The sequence below is a fragment of the Garra rufa genome, chromosome 25, assembly GCF_049309525.1.
Source record: "Garra rufa chromosome 25, GarRuf1.0, whole genome shotgun sequence".
NCBI classification, from domain to species: domain Eukaryota; kingdom Metazoa; phylum Chordata; class Actinopteri; order Cypriniformes; family Cyprinidae; genus Garra; species Garra rufa.
Genome location: NC_133385.1, coordinates 30,531,909 through 30,559,742, shown reverse-complemented (window position 1 = coordinate 30,559,742; position 27,834 = coordinate 30,531,909). Strand labels below are relative to the sequence as shown.

The 27,834-nt window shown below is 43.7% G+C and overlaps 1 protein-coding gene and 1 long non-coding RNA gene across 2 annotated transcripts in view; both read right to left on the bottom strand.

Annotated features, from left to right (window-relative positions):
* The window catches only part of LOC141301199 (uncharacterized), a 48,732-nt gene extending 31,215 nt beyond the window's left edge, over positions 1-17,517 (bottom strand). The window contains exon 1 of the long non-coding RNA XR_012342131.1: positions 17,271-17,517. This is a non-coding gene — a long non-coding RNA (uncharacterized lncRNA). The remainder of the gene's footprint in view (positions 1-17,270) is intronic.
* A 1,362-nt stretch (positions 17,518-18,879) lies between these two features.
* igf2b (insulin-like growth factor 2b) lies at positions 18,880-26,134 on the bottom strand. The gene is made up of 4 exons (XM_073831943.1): positions 25,981-26,134; positions 24,636-24,786; positions 22,453-22,634; positions 18,880-21,731 (listed from the first exon to the last, which is right to left on the bottom strand). The coding sequence occupies exons 1-4, from the start codon at positions 26,047-26,049 to the stop codon at positions 21,495-21,497; spliced, it is 639 nt and encodes a 212-aa protein (XP_073688044.1). The 5' UTR covers positions 26,050-26,134; the 3' UTR covers positions 18,880-21,494.
* Between the last annotated feature and the right edge of the window lie 1,700 nt (positions 26,135-27,834).

Here is a 27,834-nt window from a genome sequence, read left to right as displayed (position 1 = left end):
AAATGAACAACTGACAACTGACAACTGAAATGTTCAACTGGCCTAGAAAAACGCTGATTTTCTATATATTTTTTTCTATGTAAACATGCATAAAACACTGCAATTAACATCTGTGAACAAGTAAATAAAGCTTGCAAATGGATGGATGTGTTCATTCTGCTTTTTAGTCAGTGAAAGTCAGGGAATTTGACATTTGGCTTGAACCCTGAATTAAGCTGCATTCACGCTATGCCGTAGTTACCGTAATTTTGAGATGACAACATGTGACATCCTACTAGGAGCTGTTCCACGTCCTTGAGGTAGAGACTTTGTACCACCTAAATTAATCTGGCAGTTGTTCGATTGGGTGTTCCAGCGGTTATGTCATCCAAGTCGTAGCTCTCAAAACATTCCCAACTTACAAGAACAGCATGTGAACACTTTGGCGTTGATAGCATTGCCATTGAAATACATAATTTCAAGTCCCAGTACAATGTCACATGTTGTCATCTCGGAATTATAATTATTGACCCTTCCCAAAGACCTGCCCCGTTAAATTATTGTTGCAATGTCCGACAAGCCATGCCACACATCACATAGCAAAGAAGAAACTGACAACACACCAACACACAGCAGGGCTCTATGCTTACTTTCCTTTTTGGGAGCACTTGTGCTCCTAACCCAAAATCGTTTTCATTAAAATTGCATGGCCTCAGAATATTTTGGAATATCTGAACATGCAAAACATCTAAATAAAGAATAAAGCCTCTACTTTTTAAACAAAAATCTGTCTTACTTTAGCTTTAGCTTCAATGATCCTTTTTTTTATCAACACTTGAATGTACTGTAGGTACGTTTTATTAAAAAGCAACATTTCGATCAAAAAGCTGAGAAAATAGCGTTTCTATTAAATACTACATCTGGATCATATTTAATATGATGATCAAAACATAGATGCAGTAGATCCATCCATCAGCACCCCCAAAGCTTTCACAGTCCTTTACCACTTCCTGGATCAACATTTCAGTAACATTAGGCAGTTTTCATTAATATGCTGTTTATTGTCTATGATCGCATTGTTTTTTTTTTTTTTTTTTTTTTTTGTTACATATGAGATTGCTCGTTTTTGCATCTTTCTCGCCTGTGTTGTTGATTGGAAGATTCTGGACTCATCCAGATGCTTAATAGCACCCCTGAGTGTATAACAAGGAAAACGCGAAAACTTGGAAACAGAGATCGACCGATATGGGTTTTTCTATAGCCGATGCCGATGTTTAGATGTCAGGGTCAGGTTAGGTTCGGATCTTGATTTTGTGCACTGCACAGTATTATTATAAAAGATTTAACCAAAGTTAACCAAACAAATCGAACTGACCAAGTATTAAATATATAAAACAGATGATATAAAAACTGTTAATCATTTACATAAAAGTTTGAGAGCTGAGATTAATGTTAAACTTTAATGTTTTAAATATAACATTTTGAATACAGAAATTTTAAATGATTTACTGTATATAACTGAGAGGACCTGCCAGTAGATGGCGGCAAGACACTGATTTAATTACTGAATCATATCATTCATTTGATTCGTTCGAACAGCTGATTCATTCCTGAATAAAGCAAATGACTGTCTTTATGAATGGGAAATTGAATCATTTCACTACATTCATTTAAAAACGCACATTCATTCTGAAACAAAACATCGCTGTTTAAATGGAGATGCACAGCGGCTCAGTTGTGACTTGTTTCAGACTACTTTTGATGACAAAAGAGAGCAAAATCTTACTTTTGACGATGAAATAAAGCAAAATCAGGCAATAGTGTAATCTGCCTGCCACCCACCCGCACCTATATTTTTTTCTCTGATTTATCTAACCGCACACTGTCACAATCAGGCTGGTTGAGGAGTGGAGATGGAGGAGAACCAGAGTAAATGAATATATTAAAGTTTATTAAATGAAACACTGAATATACAAACTAACAAACCAAAACCAGGAGCATAAACAGAGAACATGTAACGTTATCGACGGACAAACGGGAGTGAGGAGACACAGACTTAAATACACTGAACATAGGGGTAACAAACAAGATAACGAGATGACGAGGGGGAAATACAAATATGGGCATGATTAAACCAAAATAGACAAAACCAGGAGGGGGAGACAAAGACTAAACCATTACACTAGAAACATAGGGAGAAAAACACTAGGAAAACAGAAGAGGACAGGACAAAATACTGACATTACACCCCCCTCCCCAAAAGGCGCGTCTCGCACCGTCTAACATCCATAGGGGAGAGAGGGTGGGCGCCCTGGAGACCACTAGACAGGGATACAGGAAACACAGGATACAGGGGTGGTCTCCGGGGCGGACCAGGGAGCTCCGGAGGCCATGGCCGGGTTAACAGTTCAGGAGGCCATGGTGGATCTGGGAGCTCAGGAGGCCATGGCCGAGTAAACAGTCCAGGTGGCCATGGCAGATCTGGGGGCTCAGGATTCCATGGCCGAGTAAACAGTCCAGGAGGCCATGGCTGATCGCCCCCAAAAAAATTTTCTTTGTGGGAACTTAAGGCATAGTCCACCCAGGAGAGCGCCAGCTCTGGAGGGCGCGCAGGAGGGAGCTCCGGCTCTGGAGGGCGCGCAGGAGAGAGCTCCGGCTCTGGAGGGCGCGCAGGAGAGAGCTCCGGCTCTGGAGGGCGCGCTGACTCTGGAAGGCGAGCAGGAGGGCGCGCTGGAGGCGTCGGCTTTGGGCGGCGCTCTTGAGGAGCGGGCTCTGGACGGCGCTCTTGAGGAGCGGGCTCTGGAGGACTGGACGACCCCAGCGGAGACTCTGGAGAGCTGGGCGTCTCCAGCGGAGACTCTGAATGAGCAGGCTCTGGGCGAGCGGTCACTGGAGGGCGCTCTGGCGGCATGGTCACTGGAGGACTGGGCGGAACCAGCGGAGACTCTGGGAGGCTGGGCGGAACCAGCGGAGGCTCTGGGAGGCTGGGCGAGACCAGCAGAGGCTCTGCGAGGCTGAGCGGAACCAGCGGAGATTCTGACTTGGCGGTAGCCATTTTGGGTGCAGATTCAGGCTTGGCGGCCATCTTGGCCAGGGATTCAGGCTTGGCGGCCATCTTGGCCGGGAACTCAGGAACGGCGGCCATCTTGGCCGGGGACTCAGGCTTGGCAGTCATCTTTGCCGGGAACTCAGGAACGGCGGCCATCTTGGCCAGGGATTCAGGCTTGGCGGCCATCTTGGCCGGGAACTCAGGAACGGCGGCCATCTTGGCCGGGAACTCAGGAACGGCGGCCATCTTGGCCGGGAACTCAGGAACGGCGGCCATCTTGCGTGCAAACTCTGGCGTGGCAGCCATCTTGCTTGCAGACTCTGGCGTGGCAGTCATCTTGCTTGCAGACTCTGGCGTGGCAGCCATCTTGCTTGCAGACTCTGGCGTGGCAGCCATCTTGTGAGCTGGCGTGGTGGCCATTTTGTGAGCTGACGCTGGCGTGTTGGCCATCTTGTGAGCTGACGTGGCGGCCTGAGGACCAACGTGGGGCTTAGGAGAACTTGGGGACACGTGGGAGGCAAGGAGGGGGTGAGGTCGCTGGAGTGATATGCGGAGGGATCTGGCTTTTGGTGAGATGCGGTGACTGCATGCTTCCAGATTTGAGGAGGACTACCATCCTCCAACAGGACTTGGAACGAGGAATCACACAAATCGAGAACAAAATTTATGAAATCTGCTACGGGGTGGTAGCAATCACCAGGAGTAATCAAATTAAACAAACTATCATCCTTTAGTCCCATCTGGAAACATGCGTTAACCATCTTGTCACTCCATCCCACCAGATGGTAAACGCTCAAAAACTCCTCCACATATTCCTCCAGCGAACGCTCACCTTGCTGGAGGTTCCAAAGTTTGTCCTCAGCCCAGTTCATTTTCTTGTTTGGTCCGTCAATCTGTCACAATCAGGCTGGTTGAGGAGTGGAGATGGAGGAGGAGAACCGGAGTAAATGAATATATTAAAGTTTATTAAGTGAAACAATGAATATGCAAAATAACAAACCAAAACCAGGAGCATAAACAGAGAACATGTAACGTTATCGACGGACAAACGGGAGTGAGGAGACACAGACTTAAATACACTGAACATAGGGCGTGGTAACAAACAAGATAACAAGATGACGAGGGGGAAATACAAATATGGGCATGATTAAACCAAAATAGACAAAACCAGGAGGGGGAGACAAAGACTAAACCATTACACTAGAAACATAGGGGGAAAAACACTAGGAAAACAGAACAGGACAGGACAAAATACTGACACACACGCTTTTCGTATTACTATTATTTTAATTCTTAGTTCCCTTCCGGAAACTCAACACTGCGTCCTGAAACGCTATGGGGAACGCCATTGGCGGGCCGCACTCTGAGTCATAGTCCAACAACCAATAGAATGACGGGAGTGACGTCACAGGCGTGGTGACGTCAGTGACCAGGAAGTATAAAAGCATGTGCGTTTGAAGCCGGCGTCAGCTTTTGTCATTCAGCGAGAGCGCTCTGTGTCTGTGTCTGTCTTAAAAACATATTTATTTTGAGCAATATGTCAACCAAAGGGGGAAAGAAAGTTTAAGAAACTAAGGCGGTACAGCAGCCACATAGACAGTGTGTTCCTCCCTGCCAACGCTTCATTGTTGGTGGGGATACACACAGTCTATGCGTGGTCTGCTTGGGTGCGGAGCACGCACAGTCAGCCCTCGAAAAGGCTGACTGTTCACAGCGTGAGCGTCTTCCTACTGGATAAGGAAGCCCGCAATGCGGTTACTTCCTTCCAGGAAAAGTTTTTCAACGCTTCCCCTATCTTCCTCCGAGGAGGTTGATGTGGAGAACGTTGTCAAAAGTATTCAACCGCCCCCCCGATCGCCTCAGTATGAGGAGCTGTTGGACGTGCTGACTAAGTCAGCACTTCCAAAACGGAGCTTTCTGTTCTTCCCCGATCTGCACACTGAACTGTCTAGATCATGGGAAAAACTAGAAAGAAAAGATGATGCCACGGGTTGAACAGACGCTAGCCAGCTATCTGTCGCCCAGCTTGGCATCATCCTTGAAAGCTCCGTTTTTGCTTTCCAGGCCGCCTAAATAACTTCAGGCTTGATGGGCAAAATGTACACGTGTCGGGGTTGCTGGACGGGAGCATTAAACCCCAGCCGTGTACCAGCTCCTCACATAAGAGGCTCATAATAGGAGCGTTGCAGCCCGTATCCCTCCGGTGATACCTAGAGGGCGGGATTAGCAACACTCCTGACCGGGGTCAAAAACTAAGCCCGATCCGAGGGTCGTGCTTTAGTCTAAGAGGTCCTCGGCTAAACGGCCCTGACTCTTGTACCTCAGGGACAATGAGGGCAGCCCCTCTCGGGGAGTTAGGTGCCTCACCGCCATTTACGGTGACCACCCCTCCTCGGGGCCCTCAGGAGATTCGTCAGCTAACCCTGCCAGTGTTACAGGGCGCGGCAATCTCCCGCGAACACCATTCTCTGGTCTTTCTGCCCGGAAACGTAGCAGAACTAGAGAGTTCGATACCCCCACGGGGGTCTGCAGAGCGTTTAATTCAGGTGCATCCTGACAGTTCGCTGTTACAGTTCACCGAATCAGCTCCTCAAATAAATCCAGAAACCAGTCTCGAGAGGCTGGTTCCCTTAGTAGAATTTCTGGCAGCGTGGAAACTACTGCCAAATGTTTCTACGTGGGTCCTGCGCACTGTAGAGAAAGGTTATTGCATTCAATTCGGCGCCAAGCCGCCACCTTTCAGCAGGGTATTTCCTACTCTTGTAAGCCCCGAGCAGGGTCTGGTAATGGAACAGGAAGTAAAAACTCTCCTGAGGAAGGAGGCCATCGAGGTGGTCCCTCCTCAAGACAGAGAATCCGGGTTCTACAGCCGGTACTTCATCGTTCCCAAGAAGGATGGGGGCTGCGGCCCATTCTAGATCTCAGACAGCTAAACCTCTCAATCAGAAAGCTGAAGTTCAAAATGTTGACTGTCAGACATGTCGTGTCTCAAATCAGGTCCGAGGACTGGTTTGTCACGATAGATCTAAAAGACGCATATTTTCACGTCTCCATCCTTCCTCAACACAGGAAGTTTCTCAGGTTCGCTTTCAGGGGCAAAGCTTACCAATACAGAGTTCTTCCGTTCGGCCTAGCGCTCTCACCCCGAACTTTCACGAAGTATGTGGATGCTGCTCTGGCTCCTTTGCGACTCCAGGGCATCCGCATACTCAACTACATAGACGACTGGCTGATCCTAGCCAGCTCAGAACAGTTAGCGGTCCAACATCGAGATGTTGTTCTTGCTCACATGGAAAAGCTGGGGTTGAGGCTCAACGCCAAGAAAAGTGTGCTTTCTCCATTACAGAGAACCACTTATCTTCGACCACGATGCAGGCACGAATGTCACCAGCTCGGATCGAGTCGATCCTTACTGCAGTAAATGCGGTCAAGCTAGGCTTGTTACTCACTGTCAAACAGTTCCAAGTACTGTTAGGTCTTATGGCAGCTGCATCCAACGTGATACCTTTTGGTCTGCTGCACATGAGGCCGTTACAGTGGTGGCTCAGAACCAGAGGGTTTTCCCCGAGAGGGAACCCATTTCGCAAGATCAAGGTCACGCGGCGTTGCCTACGTGCCTTAGACATGTGGAAGAAGCCCTGGTTCCTATCTCAAGGCCCAGTGCTGGGAGCTCCTTGCCGCCGCGTCACGCTAGCGACAGATGCATCCCTCATCGGGTGGGGAGCGGTCATGAGTGGCCGCTCGGCCCGCGGCCTATGGAACGACCACCATCTCTCTTGGCACATAAACTGCCTAGAGATGCTGGCTGTATTCCGGGCTCTGAAGCATTTCCTTCCAGACCTGAGAAACCGTCATGTGCTGGTCCGTACAGACAACACTGCGGTAGTCTATTATATAAACCACCAGGGGGGTCTGCGTTCACGCCCCTTATACAAGCTGGCGTGCCAGATCCTCCTGTGGTCTCAAGGAAAGCTTCTCTCATTGAAAGCAGTTCATATTCCCGGACGCCTCAATGTGGGAGCAGACGTCCTGTCGAGGCAGGGGCCGAGGCCCGGGGAATGGATGCTTCACCCAGAGGTGGTGAAGCAAATTTGGAGAGTGTTTGGGCAAGCCCAAGTGGACCTCTTTGCGACTCAGGAGACATTGCAATGTCCCCTTTGGTACTCTCGTGGCCGAGGCTTCGTCTGTACGCTTTTCCCCCGATCGCTCTGCTCCCGGGAGTTCTGGAAAGAGTACGCCGGTACGGTGTACGGCTGTTACTAGTAGCCCCGTACGGGCCGGCCCGAGTATGGTTCTCAGACATAATCGCCCTCCTCGACGGCTCTCCATGGGAGATTCCTGTCAGGAGGAACCTTCTCTCCCAGGCTGGGGGCGCAATTTGCCACCCCCACCCAGAGAGGTGGAAGTTATGGGTGTGGCCCCTGAGGGGGCACAACTCATAGAAGCTGGTCTCCCAACCGAGGTTGTCGAGACCATCCTTCAATCCAGAGCTCCCTCTACGAGGAAACTTTACGGCCTAAAGTGGAACCTGTTTGCTTCATGGTGTCATGAACGCCGTTTAGACCCAGTTCACTGCCCGGTCGGTACAGTGCTGGAGTTCCTGCAAACTCGTCTTTCCGCAGGGTTAGCTCACTCCACCTTGAAGGTGTACATGGCGGCTATATCGGCTTACCACGCCCTTCATGGCGGCCTTTCAGTGGGCAAAAACCCCCTGGTCTCACGTTTCCTCCGCGGTGCACTCAGGCTGAGGCCTCGTGCGAAACCGAGAGTCCCCACGTGGGACTTAGCTGTTGTGTTGGAAGCGCTATGTAAGCCTCCCTTCGAGCCCTTAGAAGAGGTCTCTGATCGGATGCTTACTCTAAAGACAGCACTGCTGCTTGCGCTGACCTCTCTCAAGAGAGTCGGGGACCTGCAGGCCCTTTTGGTGGCCCCTTTTTACATTGACTTTGCCCCTGGGTTGGGCAAAGCATTTCTTTACCCAAGAGCTGGGTATGTCCCTAAGGTCCCGTCCTCAACACCACAGCCAATCACGCTTCAAGCGTTTTATCCTCCTCCATTCGTGGAGCACGACCATCGGAAGTATAACCTAATGTGTCCAGTAAGAGCACTAGACACATACGTCCACAGAGCTGCCCTGTGGCGTAAATCAGAGCAACTCTTTGTTTGTTACGGCCCCCCTAAGAGGGGGTGCCCGGCTTCAAAGCCCACTATCAGTAAATGGATCGTGGATGCCATTTCTACTGCCTACGAGTCCTCTGGTCTCCCATCTCCGTTGGGAGTCAAGGCTCACTCTACTCGAGGCTTATTTGCCTCTAAAGCTCTGATGGCAGGTGTCCCTATCCAGGACATCTGCGGTGCTGCGGGTTGGTCCTATACGCCTCTGACGTTCGTCAGACTTTATGAACTCGACCTCAGAGCCACTCCTGGCTCCTTTGTCCTCTCGCCTTAGCAAGAAGGCTAGGACCAGAAATTCAGCCCCCTCCCTAACCAGGAGGAGACTTCTCAAGGCGCATTCTTTCTATCAAGAAAGAAGAGAAGACTTTTTCGCCTAATCCTCGAGTGCCTGAGGGCCGAGGAGCATTTCTCCCCCTGCGCTGGTCATATAACAGGCAGCGGTTGAGAACCCTATCCTCGTGTGCCTGAGGGCCGAGGATCACATTGCCCTCTTGTCCGTGGAATACTAGACAATGGCTTATCCCTCGCGTCCTGGCAGGATTCCCAGGCCGAGTTTATTCAGTCCCTCTTGTTCTGGCTTTTTCCCAGACAAAGGACTAAGACTTCTCGTGCGCCCGAGGGCCGAGGAGTACCTCTCGCGCTGGCTGGCGACCAGGCAGAGGTCCACTACTATCTTCGTGTGCCTGAGGGCCGAGGATCATATTGCCCTCTTGTCCATGGAATACTAGACAATGGCTTATTCCCCTCGCGTCCTGGCAGGATTCCCAGGCCGAGTTTATTCAGTCCCTCTTGTTCTGGCCTTCCCAGACAAAGGACTAAGACTCCTCGTGTGCCTGAGGGCCGAGGAGTACCTCCTGCGCTGGCTGGCTACCAGGCAGAGGCATGTCATTGTTCTCCTCGTGTGCCTAAGGGCCGAGGATCATATTGCCCTCTTGTCCGTGGAATATTAGACAAAGGCTCATACCTCTCGCATCCTGGCAAAGTCACCAGGCCGAGTCATTTCTAGTCCCTCTTGTTCTGGCTCTTCCCAGACAAAGGACTAAGACTCCTCGTGCGCCTGAGGGCCGAGGAGTACCTCTTGCTCTGGCTGGCGACCAGACAGAGGTCTACCACTTTCCTCGTGTGCCTGAGGGCCGAGGAACATTCTGGGCTGAGGACTATTTCTCCCTCTGCACTGGTCAATGACAGGCAAAGGTCGAGAACTCTATCCTCGTGTGCCTAAGGGCCGAGGAATATATCTCCCTCTTGTCTGGTGGGTATCACAGACAGAGATGTATTACCACTCGCGTCCTGGCAATTTCCCCAGGCGGAGCCATTCCAGTGTCCTGGCAAGTTCACCAGGCACTACTTGTGTCCCTCTTGTTCTGGCTTTCCCCAGACAAAGGACTACCATTTTTCCTCGTGTGCCTGAGGGCCGAGGTTCATATATCCCTCTTGTCTGGTGGTTGATCACAGACAGAGATGTATTACCACTCGCGTCCTGGCAATTTCCACAGGCGGAGCCATTCCAGTGTCCTGGCAAGTTCACCAGGCACTTCTTGTGTCCCTCTTGTTCTGGCTGTTCCCAGACAAAGGACTACCACTTTCTCCTCGTGAGCCTGAGGGCCGAGGTTCTTATATCCCTCTTGTCTGGTGGTTGATCACAGACAGAGATGTATTACCACTCGCATCCTGGCAATTTCCCCAGGCGGAGCCATTCCAGTGTCCTGGCAGGTTCGCCAGGCACTACTTGAGTCCCTCTGGTTCTGGGTGCTCCCAGACGAAGGACTACTACCTTCTCCTCGTGTGCCCGAGGGCCGAGGTACATCTATCTCCCTCTTGTCTGGTGGGTACCACAGACAGAGATGTATTACCACTCACGTCCTGGCAATTTCCCCAGGCGGAGGTCTGCTCCTGTGTTCTGGCAAGATTCACCAGACACAACTCTTTCCTCCCTTGTCCTAGCAGAAACTAGGCAGGGCTTTGGAATTATGGGGGCGTTGATATCTCGTTCCCCATAGCGTTTCAGGACGCAGTGTTGAGTTCCCAGAAGGGAACGTCTCAGGTTACATATGTAACCCTGGTTCCCTGAGGGAATGAGACACTGCGTCTCGGACCATAATTCCCGCATCCCTGCGGTGCTCGCTTCATTCCTATGAGCTGACGCCGGCTTCAAACGCACATGCTTTTATACTTCCTGGTCACTGACGTCACCGCGCCTGTGACGTCACTCCCGTCATTCTATTGGTTGTTGGACTATGACTCAGAGTGCGGCCTGCCAATGGCGTTCCCCATAGCGTTTCAGGTCTCGTTCCCTCAGGGAACCAGGGTTACATACGTAACCTGAGACGTTTTGCATGATGATATGATGAATGGATGGTTAATTTTAACAGCTGATCTTTACATCGCTGCACACTTATTTAGGCTTAATCACTCGTGCTTTTAAGTCAAATCCATGCTGAAAAAAAAAGTTTACTGACATCTGGACGTGACCATATATGTATAAACTTGCAGTATCTAGGGTGACGGAGAGGACGGTTCATGGCAGCTTTCATTGGCCAAGGCCCGCCCATAAGGCCGTTAAACCGATATGTCAAACAACCAATCACAGTTCGTTTCGTTCAGTGTCACGTTGCGGTGTGTGGAAAAGCCCCCACAACAACAGACTGGCGTGCAACAAATAACTAGCATTGAAAGTTAAATAAGAAGAGGGAGAACAAGCAGTAAGTCAGTAATTGGTTCGCGAACGTCGCAAATGCGTATAACAAGAATAGTGTCTGCATAAGCACATTTTAGCACATCTGCGCTTTGTTTCCCGGCGGACCGAAAATAAATGCGACACTCGTGTCTCCCGGAAATCCGATCAAATTCAACTAATCAGATGACGACTTCGACATTCCTGAAGTGTTTCCAGTTAAGTGTACCATATGCATCAGACGTTTAGCCAACGTTCCGTGGGCATGACGTCTGAGGCTATGACTATATAAATATTGTCATACTAACAGTTTGGTTGAACATTCTTGGTTGATTGTAATTCATTACATACCTTTCTATTAAATCTCACAGTTTAAATCTGAGTTCCTGTCATATTTTATTACCATTTTCTAAACTATCAGGGCTCTACAGTCGTGGCCAAAAGTTTTGAGAATGACACAAATATTGGTTTTCACAAAGTTTGCTGCTAAACTGCTTTTAGATCTTTGTTTCAGTTGTTTCTGTGATGTACTGAAATATAATTACAAGCACTTCATACGTTTCAAAGGCTTTTATCGACAATTACATGACATTTATGCAAAGAGTCAGTATTTGCAGTGTTGGCCCTTCTTTTTCAGGACCTCTGCAATTCGACTGGACATGCTCTCAATCAACTTCTGGGCCAAATCCTGACTGATAGCAACCCATTCTTTCATAATCACTTCTTGGAGTTAGTCAGAATTAGTGGGTTTTTGTTTGTCCACCCGCCTTTTGAGGATTGACCACAAGTTCTCAATGGGATTAAGATCTGGGGAGTTTCCAGGCCATGAACCCAAAATTTTAACGTTTTGGTCCCCGAGCCACTTAGTTATCACTTTTGCCTTATGGCACGGTGTTCCATCGTGCTGGAAAATTCATTGTTCTTCACCAAACTGTTGTTGGATTGTTGGAAGAAGTTGCTGTTGGAGGGTGTTTTGGTACCATTCTTTATTCATGGCTGTGTTTTTGGGCAAATTTGTGAGTGAGTCCACTCCCTTGGATGAGAAGCAACCCCACACATGAATGGTCTCAGGATACTTTACTGTTGGCATGACACAGGACTGATGGTAGCGCTCACCTTTTCTTCTCCGCCTATCCTGGCGCTTGCTGGATTTTCTTGGACGCCCTGAAGCCTTCTTAACAAGAATTGAACCTCTTTCCTTGAAGGTCTTGATGATCCTATAAATTGTTGATTTAGGTGCAATCTTAGTAGCCACAATATCCTTGCCTGTGAAGCCATTTTTATGCAACGCAATGATGGCTGCACGCGTTTCTTTGCAGGTCACCATGGTTGACAATGGAAGAACAATGATTTCAAGCATCACCCTCCTTTTAACATGTCAAGTCTGCCATTCTAACCCAATCAGCCTGACATAATGATCTCCAGCCTTGTGCTCGTCAACATTCTCACCTGAGTTAACAAAACAATTACTGAAATAATCTCAGCAGGTCCTTTAATGACAGCAATGAAATGCAGTGGAAAGTTTTTTTTTTTTTCGGGATTGAGTTAATTTTCATGGCAAAGAAGGACTATGCAATTCATTTGATCACTCTTCATAACATTCTGGAGTATATGCAAATTGCTATTATAAAAACTTAAGCAGCAACTTTTCCAATTTCCAATATTTATGTCATTCTCAAAACTTTTGGCCACGACTGTACAGTGCGACCATTTCACTCGCATTTGCAACTGAAAACTACTATGTGCAACTATGAAAAAATATTTAGGAGCACCATGTGCAACTGACCCGATCAGCATATTTGTGTTTGTGCTCAGGGGAGCTTCAAAGGTTTCTACGTGTTTTTGCAACGTTGAGTAATGTATCACAGAAATATCTCACAAATCCTTTCAAAAACAAACTGTAGAGAGAGTGTAAATAAGAGATTGATTGTGCAGAGCTTTGTTGACTATAATAAAGCTTTGTGAGATTGTGAACTAAGATGAGTGACAGCTTTTAATAATTTTAAGGGAGTTTGTAAATGAGATATTGATTTAATACAACAGTTAAATATACAAGAAGTTATTATTAAATGACTTACATTGTCTGACCATAACACTGTTGCCTGATTTTGCTCTATTTCGTGGTCAAAAGCAGTCTGAAACAAGTCACAGCTGAGCCGCTGCGCATCTCCACTCAAACACAGCGGTGTTTCGGTTATGAATGAACGAATGATTAAATGAATTTAGTGAAATGATTCAATTTCCCATTCATAAAGACAGTCACCTGCTTTACTCCTGAATGAATCAACCATTCGAACAAATCAAATGAATGATTTGATTTAGTAAATAAATCAGTGTCTTGCCGCCACCTGTTGGCAGATCTTTTCAGTTACTTCAATCATTTAATATTTCTGTATTCAAAATTGTATATTTAGAACACTAATCTCAAAATGAATTGATGAATTTAGTTGCACTCATGCCATCTCTGAGCATCAGGTAAAAACAAAATTCCCCTGTAAATCACTTTAAGGTGTCAAATATCACCTCGTAATGGGAAGGCTAATTTTTATCAGATTTTTTGATTATTGTTTAGAATGTGCTCCTGAAATTTTGACTGTGCTCCTAACAAGAAAAGTAAGCGTAGAGTGCTGACAATAAACTGTAATAATATGGGAAATGTTGAAGGTGTCTGAATAAATTTTGGTTTGACTGTAGGCTACATAGAAATGTCCTGGCTGCAGCAACTACATAACACAATATAATTTAGGTATAAACCTTTTTCCTGAGTAAACGATGAGCGTCGCCATTACAAATTCTAATGTCAGATTGGATGCTCTTCTGGGGCCGGTTGCACCAGCTGTGCGCAAGTTACAATTTAGCCTAGTTGCAACGTAAAGGGACACTAAGTTACAACTTACATACTACTAAATATTTTTGCGTTGCACCATTAAACTTAGTTTACAGCTAAATATTTATGGAAGCGTCTGGTCAGGAGTAGTCTCAGCCTCATATGTCACACCAGGGATGGAAATTAGCACCCGCCACCAGCCAAATGCGGGTGATTTTGTGTTGTGGCAGGTAAACTCGCTTCACCCACCGGCCACCGTGGCGGGTAAATAAAAATAACTTACTTCAACCGGATGCACCTTAACGTTGGTTGCGAACTGCCGTTAAAATACACAAAGAAGAAGAAGAAGACGGCGGACACTTTTAGCGGAGGCACACCTTCAAAATTATGTGGCGATACATCACAGGCGTTAAGAGGTCTGTTAAAATATCTTTACAATCTGCTTTTGAAGAAATATATTGTATTTCGTGCTATTCGTGTATTTCTGTCAGATGCAATTCATGGCGCATCTTTCTCAATATACTGTAGAACGCGGCATTCATTCACATCAGTTGATAACTCGGCGGCAGAGTTCCACTCACACAGGGGCGTAATTTCCACTGGGGACACACTTTTCAAAATCCCGTTGGTGTCCACCCAAATGGTTTTGTTAAGTAATCTCTTGTATTTTAGAATGCACGCTCTACGCTGCCGAGAGTTTTGCGCTATAGTAAAAACGAAACCAAAAGTAAATGCGCACGCGTATTCAAAAGCAACTTTAATACTCTGCGCTTAGAGAGCGACTCCCCAATGCGCGCAAATTAGGCTACATAAAATAGTTGTGAAGTAGTTGTGAAGATAGCTCTGTATCATGAAAAATTCGGTGAAAATGTTAGTATTTTATTGAGACTTGAGATTAAATAAACTGCTCAAGTATAGTAGATCTGGTAGTATTAATTTTCACATGCAGCTACACATTGTCGGTTAAAAACATAAAGTGGCTGGTCAAAACATTTAGTGGCTGGTAGATTTTGAAATCCACCAGACACACTGGCCGGTGGACAAAAAAGTTAATTTCCATCTCTGCGTCACACCCATGGAACGTTGGCTAAACGTTTGATGCATATGGTACACTTAACTGGAAACACTTCAAGAATTTTGAAGTCGTCATCTGATTAGTTGAATTTGATCAGATTTCCGGATTTCGGGAAACAAAGCACAGAATGATTTACTCTGTGTTTTGCTAAGAGGTGCTTATGCAGACGCCATTGTTGTTAAACACATTTGCAACGTTCGCTTACTTACTGCTTGTTCTTCCTCTTCTTCTTTAACTTTCGATGCTGGTTATTTTAATGGCTAACTTGTTGCAAGCCAGTCTGTTGTTGTGGGGACATTTCCACGCCCCGAAACGTGACGCTGAACGAAACTAATTGTGATTGGTTGTTTGACATGTCGATCAAACGGCCTTATGGTCGGGCCTTGGCCAATGAAAGCTGCCATGGATTCCAAACCTTCAGTCGTCAGTCTGAAGGTCTGGCTTTGCGAGACTAGGTCAGGAGTAACGGTTGGAATAAAATAGCAGACTGAGCGAACAGCATCAATATTGTCACGAATTGAGTCGTCCTGTCATCATAAACTCTTGCACTACACATCATGGACTTCATTCCCCACAAGCCACTGCACTAATCACTGCATTCACCTGCTCCTTGTTTCTCACTGCACTGATTACCGCTCACACCTGCACCTCATTTCTAGGACTGCATTTAAGCCACTCACACACACAGCCACCTTGCGAAGTCTTATCGTTCCTCATGGTCGTAATTCCGAGCGTTTCTTCCCGTGTTTGTTTTCCCGTGTGTGTGATTCCTGGACTCCCTCCCGTGTTTGATTCTCGCTGCCAGCCCCGACCTTTCTGCCTGTTTTTTGACTACGATTTCTGCCTGCCCCTTTGTGTTTGTTTGCCTGAATAAAATGCTGCAAATGGATCCGCACGTCTCAGTCCGTCCTTGTGACAAATATGCTCTTCTTTTAACTGACAACCTTCAATCCTTTAGGCATATATGATGCTGCTGACATTTACACTCACATACATATTAAGAGAGAGAACAATATGTGAATAAACGTACTTGTTTCTTTTTTAGCTCGTCTTCAACACCCCATCTACAGCGCGACTCGGTGCGCTTCGTTCTGATGTTTTTCACAGTATTCATTGGTCCTTATTTATTTCAGTTATAGTCTCTGAATGTTATTTACATCTGAATGTTATTTACATTTGACCCTGGACAAGAAAAATTGCTTAATATTTGTATGCTTTGGATAAAAGCGTCTGCTAAATGACTAAATATAAATGTAATATAGACTAATGTTATTGTTTCGTTTTTAATGGAAACTAGTTTTTACCGTTAGTATACGTGAGGCAAAAGAAGTTAGAATGAAGGATAAATAAAAATTCATAGCATTTAAACAAGTTCTGCTTGCATATTTTAAGGTTTCTATTGGATGATTTAGTGTAAACGTCAGATTATGCAACTACGCATTACTTTACGGAGAGTTTACGAACTACTAGCTAAGTCCTGCCTTATGAACAACTGGTGCAACCAAATAATCTACAGATTTTGTTACAAATTTGGACTTAACGTTCCAAATTATGTAAGAGTTTACGATCAGTTGGTGCAACCCTACCCTGTTCCAGTTTCCATAGGAACCCATTCAAATAGCGTCCATGTGTTTTTAATGTAGCTAACATGGGCAGCTTTGTGTCATTTACAAACTCATTAAACTTTGAGGAGTAAGGCACTGACAAATGATGGTCATTGTGACATTGCAAAGTGATGGTGCTATAGAACCATGTGCTTTTTAAAAGAAATATATGCTACTTGGACTAGTAACACAGGAGACCGGAAATGCAAAGAATTCTTCAGGTTAAGAGTCAGACTTCCGCGTTCAGGAAAAATGTCTATAGCAACGACCTGGTCCCCACCTCGATACACCATAGTATCTGCATAGCAATTCCCCTGAACAAACCTAGACAAACCATGTAACATAACCTTGGCTACCAACTAGTAAAACTCTAACAAGTACTTAGAAACACCCTAGTAACCATCTAGCAATTGTGAGGAAAAAGTGAGAATTGCAAGCTTATATCAAGCAATTCTGAGGAAAAAAAGTCAGAACTGCAAGATGTCAATTCCCAATTGTGAGGAAAAAGGACAATTGTGAGAGTTTTTTTATATATTAAATGTGTACTGCTATGTAATTAAAAATGTGTTTTATGTCAACCTGATGAAAAACGATGAGAAATGTATTACCAGTCACTCGCAAGATTCACAGAGTACATGCTCACGTGATCTTGATAGGTTTTTGAAATATTCATTCATGTTGTAAAGACACTGTTCTCCGATGAAAATCTATTGCAGGGAAATGGAAGCGGTTGTTAATATTTAAACCATCACGCTGCACTAAATTAAACAAGCAGGTTAACGTCTTGCAACATTTAACGTTTTCTCTCATCCTCTAACTACATTCACATGGAGCCTTGAGGGGATTTATCGAGTGCTGCCATTGTTATAACAGACACAAGTACTCACTAACACACTCCAGGTCGCCTGCCGCCATGGTTCACTAGTTGATCTGTCACACACTAGTGCTCAGTGCGTTAATGTGCAGCCTCTGACAGCTAAAAGGAATCTGAAAGGCTTCAAGGAAGACCTAGCACTCCTTAGTCAGCTGTTCTGGACAGTAAACGGCCGACCGCAGAGAAGTGCCGCGCAAAGAGACGGCGGGAATACACGAACGAAAGCTGATTCATCTTAAAGGAACATTGCACTTTACCTCACCGATTTCATCCCACTTCGACTTCAGTCACTAATTTGTAAGTTAACACGCATTCATTTAAATATAAATAGGTAAATAATAATAAAGTAAAATAAAAAGTGTGGTGATATGCCTTGTAAGTGGGCATTCATCGTAAAGGGGTTCAGCCAATATTAGGCTATAGATCGTTGCATGAGTGAGGTATTTTTGTAGGCTAACCGGGAAGTTAGCATGATCCAGGTTCCCTCAACAAAATTCTAATAGAATTTTAACATTGGCTTTTGGAATATTACAGAAAATAAGCTCTGTGACCAATAAAAGTTTATGATTTTTATGTTCATCAAGATAATATTCACACATAAACAGACTGTAAACAAACTATACGACGGTCACAGACTTCATTTAAGTATACATGAAATCAAATAACACTATTTACTTTGTTAGCACATATTGCTAGTCTAGCTAATCCACAGAAGATGCTTCTTAGTTTAAAAGTTAATTTTTTCCCTGACAAATTTGACTGCAAGCTACTGATCAAGCTAGTGATCAAAATGGAATTGGTTTGGTGTCAAAGTTCTATAGCCACTTATTTTTATGTTCTTTGTTTTTTTGTTTTTTTGTTTTTTATTCAGAGATTGACAGACATGGACACTATGAAGTGTACATTTTCATTTGTGCTGCATGGAAAAAATAAAACCATACGGGTTTGGAAGGACATGAGGGTGAGTAAACAATGACAGAGCTGTCTTGTCTCAGGTGAAATAGTCCTTTAAACGATTACATTCGGTGTAATAAATGATTTTGTGCAATACAGATCTATAAAAGCTGCTTTCTACAATAGCGTATCACTGATTATTGCACCTTTGCAGGAGTCATGATCAGTCATGTCTAGATGGTAACCATCATTGTGTTACATTCAGATACTGTTTACTTAGAGTCCTAAACCTTTAGTTTAAACACCACATCATGATCGTCTTTATTTAGGTGGGTAAATATAGCAGGGGTCTAAACATTTGAGGTCTGGGATTCAAAGTCTATTTTAATACCATTTCAAAAGACACTAGTAATTACATATCTACATTTAAAGTACTAAATTGTATATTTTAGGGTACAAAAAGTGTACCTTTTGAAAAGGTACTGCCGCAGTGACAGCTTTTGTAGTGTGTGAAGCTGTCGTGCATCTGCTCCCAAGACACTATTTGCTCACATTTTAGTGCATTTTCTTTTCCGTTGGCACACTTTCACCTTCTGCAGATCAGCCAGTGCAGAAAAGATGCTAAAAGCATCAAGGAAATTCTTCGTAGGCCTCAACATCTACTGAATGATTTACAATGCAACCCGGCAATAAAAAAACCCCACACACTTGCACATGACTGAAACATGTTTGATAAAATGGTTTTTATTGATATTAAAAATGAAAGTACATGAATTGTGCATTTCGGACGTCCTAGCGTGCAGAGGTTAAATCAATTAAAATACACATAGGCTGCGTGGGCTACTGATATTAAACCGTTGCCAATGAAAGACAAAAGATCCCTTAATTTTTAGCGCAATAGGATGTGTTTTCCTTACGCGCCTTTTACTTAAGTAACCAGTTTGGAAAGAACGACAGTGGATGCAGTCCTTGCAGGTATAACAACAGAAAAATGGCAATGTCTTCGGAAATACGGGATGTTTGAATAATAAAAATAATGATAGTAATTATAATAATTGCACTGCTTCGTCACAGCTGATATGAATCAGATAAATATTGGATTATCAAGGCAGAGGGATACACTGCAGGCACTTAGACCTTTAAGTTTCAAGGTACTAAGCGATACTATAGTATCATTTTATGACCTTAAAGATGGGGCACATACAAGAAACCAGACTGACTTCTAGTGCTTGGCTGAGAAACTGCGAAAAAAAATGGCCTTGTATTGGGGTCTTTCACATAAATCCGCTGATATTTCCTGAGTATTAGGGTAACTAAGTACGGTAGCCCTTCAACAACTGAGATGAAGATACATGGAGGACTTGAAAAAACACCCCAACCGAAAGGAAATAAGAGGATTTAGGGCATGTTATTGTAAGATGGCGAGATTGAGGGGATGTATAAACAGTCCACTCGTTGTGACATCATATTGGTTTCGTTTAGTTACTCAAACATTGAACCAGGGACAACACCTCCATCTTCCTGCAGGCTCTTCTCAAAAACATGGCTTTCTTATCTTAGAGAAGCCGAAAAATGATGATACGGCACTAACGTGGCTTAAACTGTAGTGGGTTATCCAGATCCTTGTGAGGAAAGTTAAACACAAGTTTTTATATAGTTGTTTTTTTGTTTTTTTTATAAACAGAAATCCATTTGGCAGATTAAAAAGCCATGCGGGAGGAAGAGAAAGAGACAAGAGACAAGGAAGAGTCTTCTGAGTATGTGCCTATTTTTGTATTACAACATGCCTAAGCGATCCAGGCTACAGCTGCTGTTAAAATATTGATTTTAAAATAGCTCTGTGGTGAACCGAGAGGAAAAAACGAAATATTTTTTGGTACAAAGCATCTACAAAAAGCATTTACATGTAAAATGGGAAAATAAGAGAGCATATAAAATGAAATCCATCAGTTGAGCATCAGTGCTATGTATATTACTGTATTTGGACCGATTTTAATATATAATTTTATAACAAAATAAATAATGCCTTTATACAGTGCCCATATTTGTACTTAAACAAACAAACAAAAAGAAGCTTGGCGGCTCATTACGCAAGATACAGCTCAGACTAAAAGAATATTACATGATGTCCCTGGAAACTAATTATAATATATATTTTCATATTTATTTCATATATATTTATATATATTCAAGTATTTGTTTTCAGGCAAAAGCATGTGAATACTACGGATAAACGTTAAAAATATATGTTAGTTGACATTATTGCGTTTTTTCCCTTTGAATTGATATTTGTGCCTTTTTTTTTTCAGAACTGTAAAATAACGTTACAAAAACACAAAGCCTAACAAGAATGTCACGGTACCAGAAACAACACTGGGCTTTTTTTTTTTCCTTTTTTCCTCGAAGCATTTTCACGAAAAAGAACATAGAAAGTACAAACATCCCACTTTTTCAAGGTCACAATGTCCCTCATCCTGCAGTGCAAAGCAGGGGTTTTGTGCAGCCACGCTCGAAAGGAGGCCAGTTCTCCACGTCCGGGCGTCCGAACGTGATCCCTTCGGCGTCCCCGCACTGCTCCTTCCTTTATCGCGACGGCAGCGCCGGGACCCGATGCATACACGTCTGCATGCAGCGATATCCCTCGTGCTCTTGTTTTCTCTTTCAAAAGTCACACTTTCCTTAAAACGGAAAGCTTAATAAAGTTTCAAAGGAAAAAAAAAACGTGCTTTTCAACCCCTTCTCCTTTGAGTCCGTTCCCAAAGCTAGCACCATGACATTTTTTGAGCTACACGTTCATAGTCCATAAAAAAATAGTGCCTTTTTTTTTATTTACTTAACAAGAACTTTGACGTAATCCGTGGCGATGTGCAATTCGCAGACTCTTCTCTGCTTTTCATTTGTGATTACAAGGTGCTGGAACAGGAATCTAATTTTATAACAATTCCTTACAGTGTGGATGTCCCTTTATAGTTACAGGTGCAAACTAATATGTACTAAAAGAGAGATGCTTTTGTCTCGGGAGAATGCAGTGGAATGGGTTCTTTCATGCTAGCTCGAGCGGTTCCTCGCGCTCCGAAGTCCTCCGAACCGGCGAAACGTTCGGCGTCTCACGGCTCCTTCGTTCTTTCCTTTGCATCTTCACCTGAATCGTGTTCCTCTCGTTTGTGATGTGCCTTTTTGTTGGTGAACGAAACAGCAAGAATAGAAACTGGAAGAGCGTGTGAGCACGTCTGGTGGGGAAGGAAGAAGGGTTGTTGAGGACTGCCACAGAAATGACGTCAGAGACAAAAAGCTTTGATCCCCTAGTCTTTTTTTCATCGACTCTGTGCAAAAGCTCCTGGTTTCACTTGTGGCTGACGTAGTCTTCTGTGGGAAGAAGGATGGGCGGCAGCTTGCTGGGAAGCGTGATGAGAGGCCTGTGGTGGTGCAGTTGCTCTTGGGCCCTGATTCTCTCCGCCTGCCGCCTGAACTTCTTGGCCCGCAGGATGGCGGGGACACCCCTCCGTAGCCTCTGGGCGGCCTTTCGTTGCCACATGTCGTATTTGGAATATTTCACGGTCACGTGTTTTCTTGGGAGCTCCTGTTGCGAAAATAATAATAACATTAGTAGATGACTCTAGAGGAAGGTTGAAATTTTGAGGATATTTTGTCAAAAAAAAAGCCTAAAATCCTTCAACCACCAACGACAACACTGAATGACTGATTAAAATTATCTTCCTTAAAGAGTTAGTTCACCCAACAATTACAATTCTTTGATCATTTACTGACCCTCATATCGTCTCCTTGTTTTTAGTCCATACATTGAAAGTCAGTGGGGTTCATTGTTGTTTTGAACCCTATTGACTTCCTTTGAATGGACAAAAACTGTTCTGTTGTGCTCCGCACAAGTCATTTAGTTTTGGAATGACATGATGGTGAGGAAATGATGCATTTTTAGTCTTAACCATAACATAGAACAAAAAATTGAGAATGGCAAGAAAGAAAAAGGCAGTCCCCAGTGTCCAACCACCTAGTCAACATCTAGGCCATTTTGAGAGATGCTGGTTTTGTAACCCAATCCAAGTATGTGACGTAAATCAACAGGAAAATTTCAACCTATGTATGACCTCTTATATCATATCATTTTCCACTTGGTCAGCGGTTTTGGGGCAATACTTGCTTACTAGTTCCTTACTCTGGCTCACTGTTTTCTTTAACCCACATGCCAGGATGCACAATTTCAGCAGAAAGAACAGGACGATCAAGATGGTGAGCCTGATAAAGCACTGAACCGTTTTTGTTGTTTCCCATGGCCAACGTACCTGTTTTAATGCGGGCATCACCGGGATGACCTGTAGGGATGTGGCTGAAACGTCCCTCTCCGACTTGGCAGGTTTAGCGCAGTATTGTTCTAGAAGAGCTAGGTTACAACTGTTAAAACAACACTCTTCCACAATCCCACGATTTTGAGATCGTCGACTGTTCGACCTGCTAGTTGGTCGACCTGCAAAGATACAAATAAAGACACATTAGTATTGTTCTGGTTACATTTCACACAAAATCACTCAATTCTGTCATTATTTACTCACTCTCAATTCCAAACCATTTTTGTCCATGCAATTAAAGTCCTTGGGCCTAATGTTGTTTTGGACTCCATTGACTTTTGTTACATGGACAGTTCCTCAGTTCTTCCTCAGAGTGAGTAAATGTTAACAGATCGTTCTTATTTGAGGTGAACTATTCTTGTAAACTAGCCTATACTGGTTTTCTGGTCTCTGGGTGGTGGTTAAGACAGAGTCAGAAGATGGTTTAGATGGTTTTAGATGGTTTAGATAATCTAACTCTACTGAAAATGCCTGATTAAACCACCCTAAGCAGGTTTGCTAGATTTAAGCTAGTCTCCAAGCCTGGCCAAGTATTTGGGTGCTCAACTAGTCACCCAGCCTGATTAGCAGAAAATTGAAAAAACTAATACCAGCCAACATACCAGCTAAGACCGGCAAACTAGAATAGGCTGGTTTAAGATCTGGTTTACTGGTCTCTGGGTGATTACTTAGATGAATGAGATGATAGTTTAGATGGGTTTGGGACTTTTGTCAACTAGTTAACTGGAATAGCTTATTAAACCAGCCTATGCAGGTTTGCTAGTTTTAAGCTAGTCTCCAAGCCTAACTAGACACAGAGCCTGACTAGATGAGAAGTGAAAAAAACAAACTAATACCAGCCAACATACCAGCTAAGACCAGCAAACTAGATTGGTTTAAGATGTTTTTCTTCCAGCAGGGAATCCAGCTAACCACCAAAATATCCAAGCTGGAAGACTATCTGACCAACTTAAACCAGTTAACCCTAGCAAACAAGCTAGAATAGTCACCATAAAACATGCAAACACATTCAACAAACCCTACGAACAAGTCAATTTAAATCAAGCTACAGTGGCCTGATTCTATTACAGATAAAGCAAATTTCATTATCGATCCATTGTATTTTGACTGGGTCGCATCTGCAATGTCTGACTAATTGAGCTTTTCAAAAAAACGTTTTCGAAGAATTCGCCGGCTGTGCGTTCCCAGGAACGGAAGATCGAACGCCTACAAATGAGACAGTGAGAGAGTTGAAGGGCAAAAGTCTTTGCTTCTGTTTGGATGAGTAAATGGTGGATATCCTTTGACCTTGTCCTTTGCCAGCTCAGCAGAGATAAAGAGAGCATGAAAGAGAGGAAGGGGGAGGGGTAGAAGAACAGACTTGGCATGAAAGAGCGAAGATACAGGACACAGTAATGGAGGGGAGGGAGCCGGCCCGGGAAAAGGAAGGAACAATTGATTTCCAGTCAAATATTATGCGAACGATTTGCGCTTCTCACACTCGCGACGATCTGAAAGGGAGTTCTTGATTGTAGGATGGGAAACATTGAACAAGAGTAGATCTGGTGGATAGAGGGGGGAAAATCTGTGCTGGCCCAAATTGGATAATGATCTTTCGGGGTAGTTAGGCTTCTGCGGCCAAAAGAACACAAAGGCCTTGTCTGTTTGTCAGTGCTGGCGTGAGGAAGACGACAAATATTTAAAAAGTTGTGCTCTCGACCCCCTCCTTGCATGCGAGCGGTGTACAACCAGCGCTGGATCCGGATTGTACGATCGGCATCGAACGTATTGGTTCACATCTGTTACGCTAAACTAGTAATGAAGCTGTCTCAATCCATCCAGCCGTGTAAGAGGACAAACAACTTTTTTTTTCAATTGAGTGTAGCCTGGGAACATTTCTGGAGAGGTGAATGGAATGCCACTTGGGTACTATTACTTTCCCTGGCGGAATGTGCAAGTAAACAACCAGGCCATTGTGGCTCATTTAGCATCCCTTTCATATGCAATCACAGATATCGCGAGAGAATGCGCCCAGTCAGCACAATCTGCCGAGACTTCGCTCGTAACTTTGGACATTCATGACATACAATTGGCAGGCTTTTCCAACTCCTAAGCAAAATGCAGTGTGCAAATGTACGTACTGAAATAGAAACCTCTGTCTTCACAGACAAACTGTAGCGCGTCCACCAGCTCTCCGCCGCATAATGTTTCAGCTGAAGCCACTTCGAAGGCAGACAGGGTTAAAAACAGTATGCATATGGGCATCCGTATGGACCAGTACATCTTTAAGACCTGCGGAGAAAACGTGTTTAAGTTAGTACATTATATTTTATATTTTTTTATACATTATTTTTTTATACATTATATATATATTTTTTTTTTTAAATGTACAAAGCTGCTCTTTTCATCCCATGTATACCTGAACTTAATACTGAATGCTTCAAGTAACTATTATTAGCTTCCTCAAGGCATTGAGTTCAGTAATGCAATACTTTAGTGTGTGCATGCATGGCTATCGACTTTTCAATTATCTCCCTGATCACATGGTCAAAATCAGTATGTCATTGTACAGTACGCAAAAACATGTCTTCATGACCTGGAGAGCATGCATTGCAGTTCACAACAGGCATTTGTGCATGCTTGTTTAATACTGAACATTTTCAATTTAAATTGCAGTTTTGTTGGGCAGATCTTGAGGAGCTGTAATTTGTTTCTCCAATATACTGAGTTCTCATATACATGCATGACTAGCAACTTTGCAGTTTTTCAATAACGCATGTCATCTTTTTTCCAAAAACATGATGCTTTAAGGTCTAAAGGCCTGCTTATCAATTATCCTCATCATCGTCCGTGGGTAGCTGTCATTAGTTCCTCCAGTGCATGCAATTCGCCAATGCAATTCTTCAAAAACACTGCATGCATCGACTGTTTAATTATCTGCTTAACCCTAAAATTGAATTGTTATCCAAGAGCTTTTATCTCCTCTTACACAACGTTCAACAAGTTACAAGACTGCTCAATATACCCAGCTATCTCATTCCTCGCAACTCAGCATATAATTTCCTTAAATCCAGCTCATTTAAAGTGCTGTCGCCCCCTTGCGCAACTTCTTTCTCTTGCGCGCTTATCCAGAATAAAGTGTCAAGTCAGTTCTTATTTGGAAAGCGCGTTTGAAAATACACATTGTTTCAAAGCCGCTTTACAGAAGTGCATTTACAATGCTTTATAGTCCTTGTTGAGCAGTTTAGCGCTGTCAAGCTGTTTAGAGCTGTTAGCAGTTTTAGAATGACAAAAACATCTCCAAGGCATTACGCGAACTGCTGGTGCAAGAGAAAATGCGTGTAAAACTCCGTTGTGTCAATGTCTAATTGTTGAAAATGCGATTCTATTTTTGCTAGTCGATTTTTTTTTTTTACGAATTTAACTAATGCAATCATCTCCAGATATGTCCAAGATTCCTCAAAGGTTGTAAAAAGATTGATTTACCTTTTTTATGAAACTGTCCGTTCTCAAGCAGGTATGGCAAACAGAATGATGTTTTAGTTGGTCCTCCATGTCAACATAAAAAAATGCTGTGCTGTTGTATTTGGTTAAGAATGTCGGTTTAGTTTCCCCAGTTGGTGTTAGGATGGTGTGTGGAGCTGTCCCAAAAATCAGGCGACAGGCAAAAGTTCTCTGAGAGAAGTATTATATACTCAAACCCGCCCCTTAACACCCCCCTCCACCTCCCGCCCCTCTGGCGCGCATGTCCGTGAGAGGTAAAACTAGAAGCGGTCAGTGAGTCTCCAGCAGTCCGGCCGAGTTCCCTGCTGCTGTTTTCCAAGAATTCCAGATCACGAAAAGGTCAATGAACATTAGACAATATGTCATCATAACACCTTATTAAAACGTCTAACATTCTCAGTGAGCTCCTAAAATGTAACGACGCTACAGTTAGTCCCCAAATTGTTTTAACAACATCTAAACAAATTCATAAACAAATACATGTGCAATAAAACAATAAATAAATAAGAAGACCATAGATATTCTAAAACAAAACTGATGTAGATGAAGTATTTCAGAAACGTACAAGTCATCAATATCGGTGTCTTTGACTACCAGACTTCCTGACAGGACAGTCGATGTGTAAAATTTTACAATGGAAAGTGGCCCGGATGATAAGGAGAGAAGATGAAACGCTTTCTGCCGTCATTTCCTCTGATATCCACCTGCCTTATCGATCCTCACGCGAATAGTGGCTGTAATGATGGTAATTCACTTTGTAGGCTGACCCGTTCAGAGCACTGAGAGGATAATGAAGAATTAGCTGGACTTGAATTGAACTTAAATTGGTTTGATTGAATTACATGGAAATGTCATCCATCACCTGGCAAAGCAATAAGGGCCATTATTTGATGCAGATGTTATTCTTCATGGACACTAGTCTCCATCTGATATGAAAAGCAGGGCCAAAATGTCTACTACTGCCTTACTAGAACACCTCGTAATATGGTTTTGAATCAGCATTATCGTCTGATCAATATTAAATGGACTTGTTCATTGTGTAATTTCATTAGGATTAAAGTAGGCTGTTGTTTTTAAAATATGCGTTTTTATTAAAATGTGTGTTGGATAGGACAATGAATGTTGGATGAAAACTTCTTTTAGGACTAGAAATCTTTAATCAAAAGTCAGTTTTAAGCTAAAACTGTTGGGTAGTTGGGTAGTAATAATACGAACACGAGAATGACTGACAAAACGTGGAGGGCAGCGTTCAGAAACGTTGTTTTGTAAAATTACTTTTCCAAACCAACGCGGGTTTTACCAATAAAACGTGTTTAAATGTTTGAAACTGTGAGAAATTACAGAATTAGACAGAAGTATGGCAGGAAAATGGCGCCTCTGGTGGTAAAAGCGCGAATACGTGAAAAAAGGAGTCCTGCTGCTGGCATGAATTATCAATGCACTCTGTTACTGGAAGCACCATTATAAAGACATTAAACCTCTCTTCCTCTGTCTCCTATTATCCATCAAATGAGGGAAGCAGGAAACCCAAAAGATCTGTAGGGCCTTGCAATAAATCATTCACTCCATTCAGTAAGCAGCATTTTCATCTTAGTCACATTGCCATGTACAATAATGGATAGAACTGCCTGTGATACAGGACCAGCCCAAATCATTACAGGTCATCGATCAGGAGACTTTATGAGGGTTACAGTCAGCAATATCTAATGTTTAGCGTGAATAGCTTTTGTTTTAAACTCAGTGACCTCGATTTCAGTTTCAAAATTATGTAAACTTCAATCTTATATATCAGTCAGTCAGCGAGTTTGAGGAATATCCAACACCTACTGATTTACT

Excerpts from the sequence above, each read along its gene's own strand:
- igf2b (XM_073831943.1), bottom strand. The coding sequence starts at position 26,049 with ATGGAGGACCAACTAAAACATCATTCTGTTTGCCATACCTGCTTGAGA. Across the intron at positions 24,787-25,980 it reads CGGACAGTTTCATAAAAAAG|GTCTTAAAGATGTACTGGTC; the intron begins GTAAATCAATCT and ends TTTTCTCCGCAG. Across the intron at positions 21,732-22,452 it reads TGATGCCCGCATTAAAACAG|GAGCTCCCAAGAAAACACGT; the intron begins GTACGTTGGCCA and ends TTTTCGCAACAG.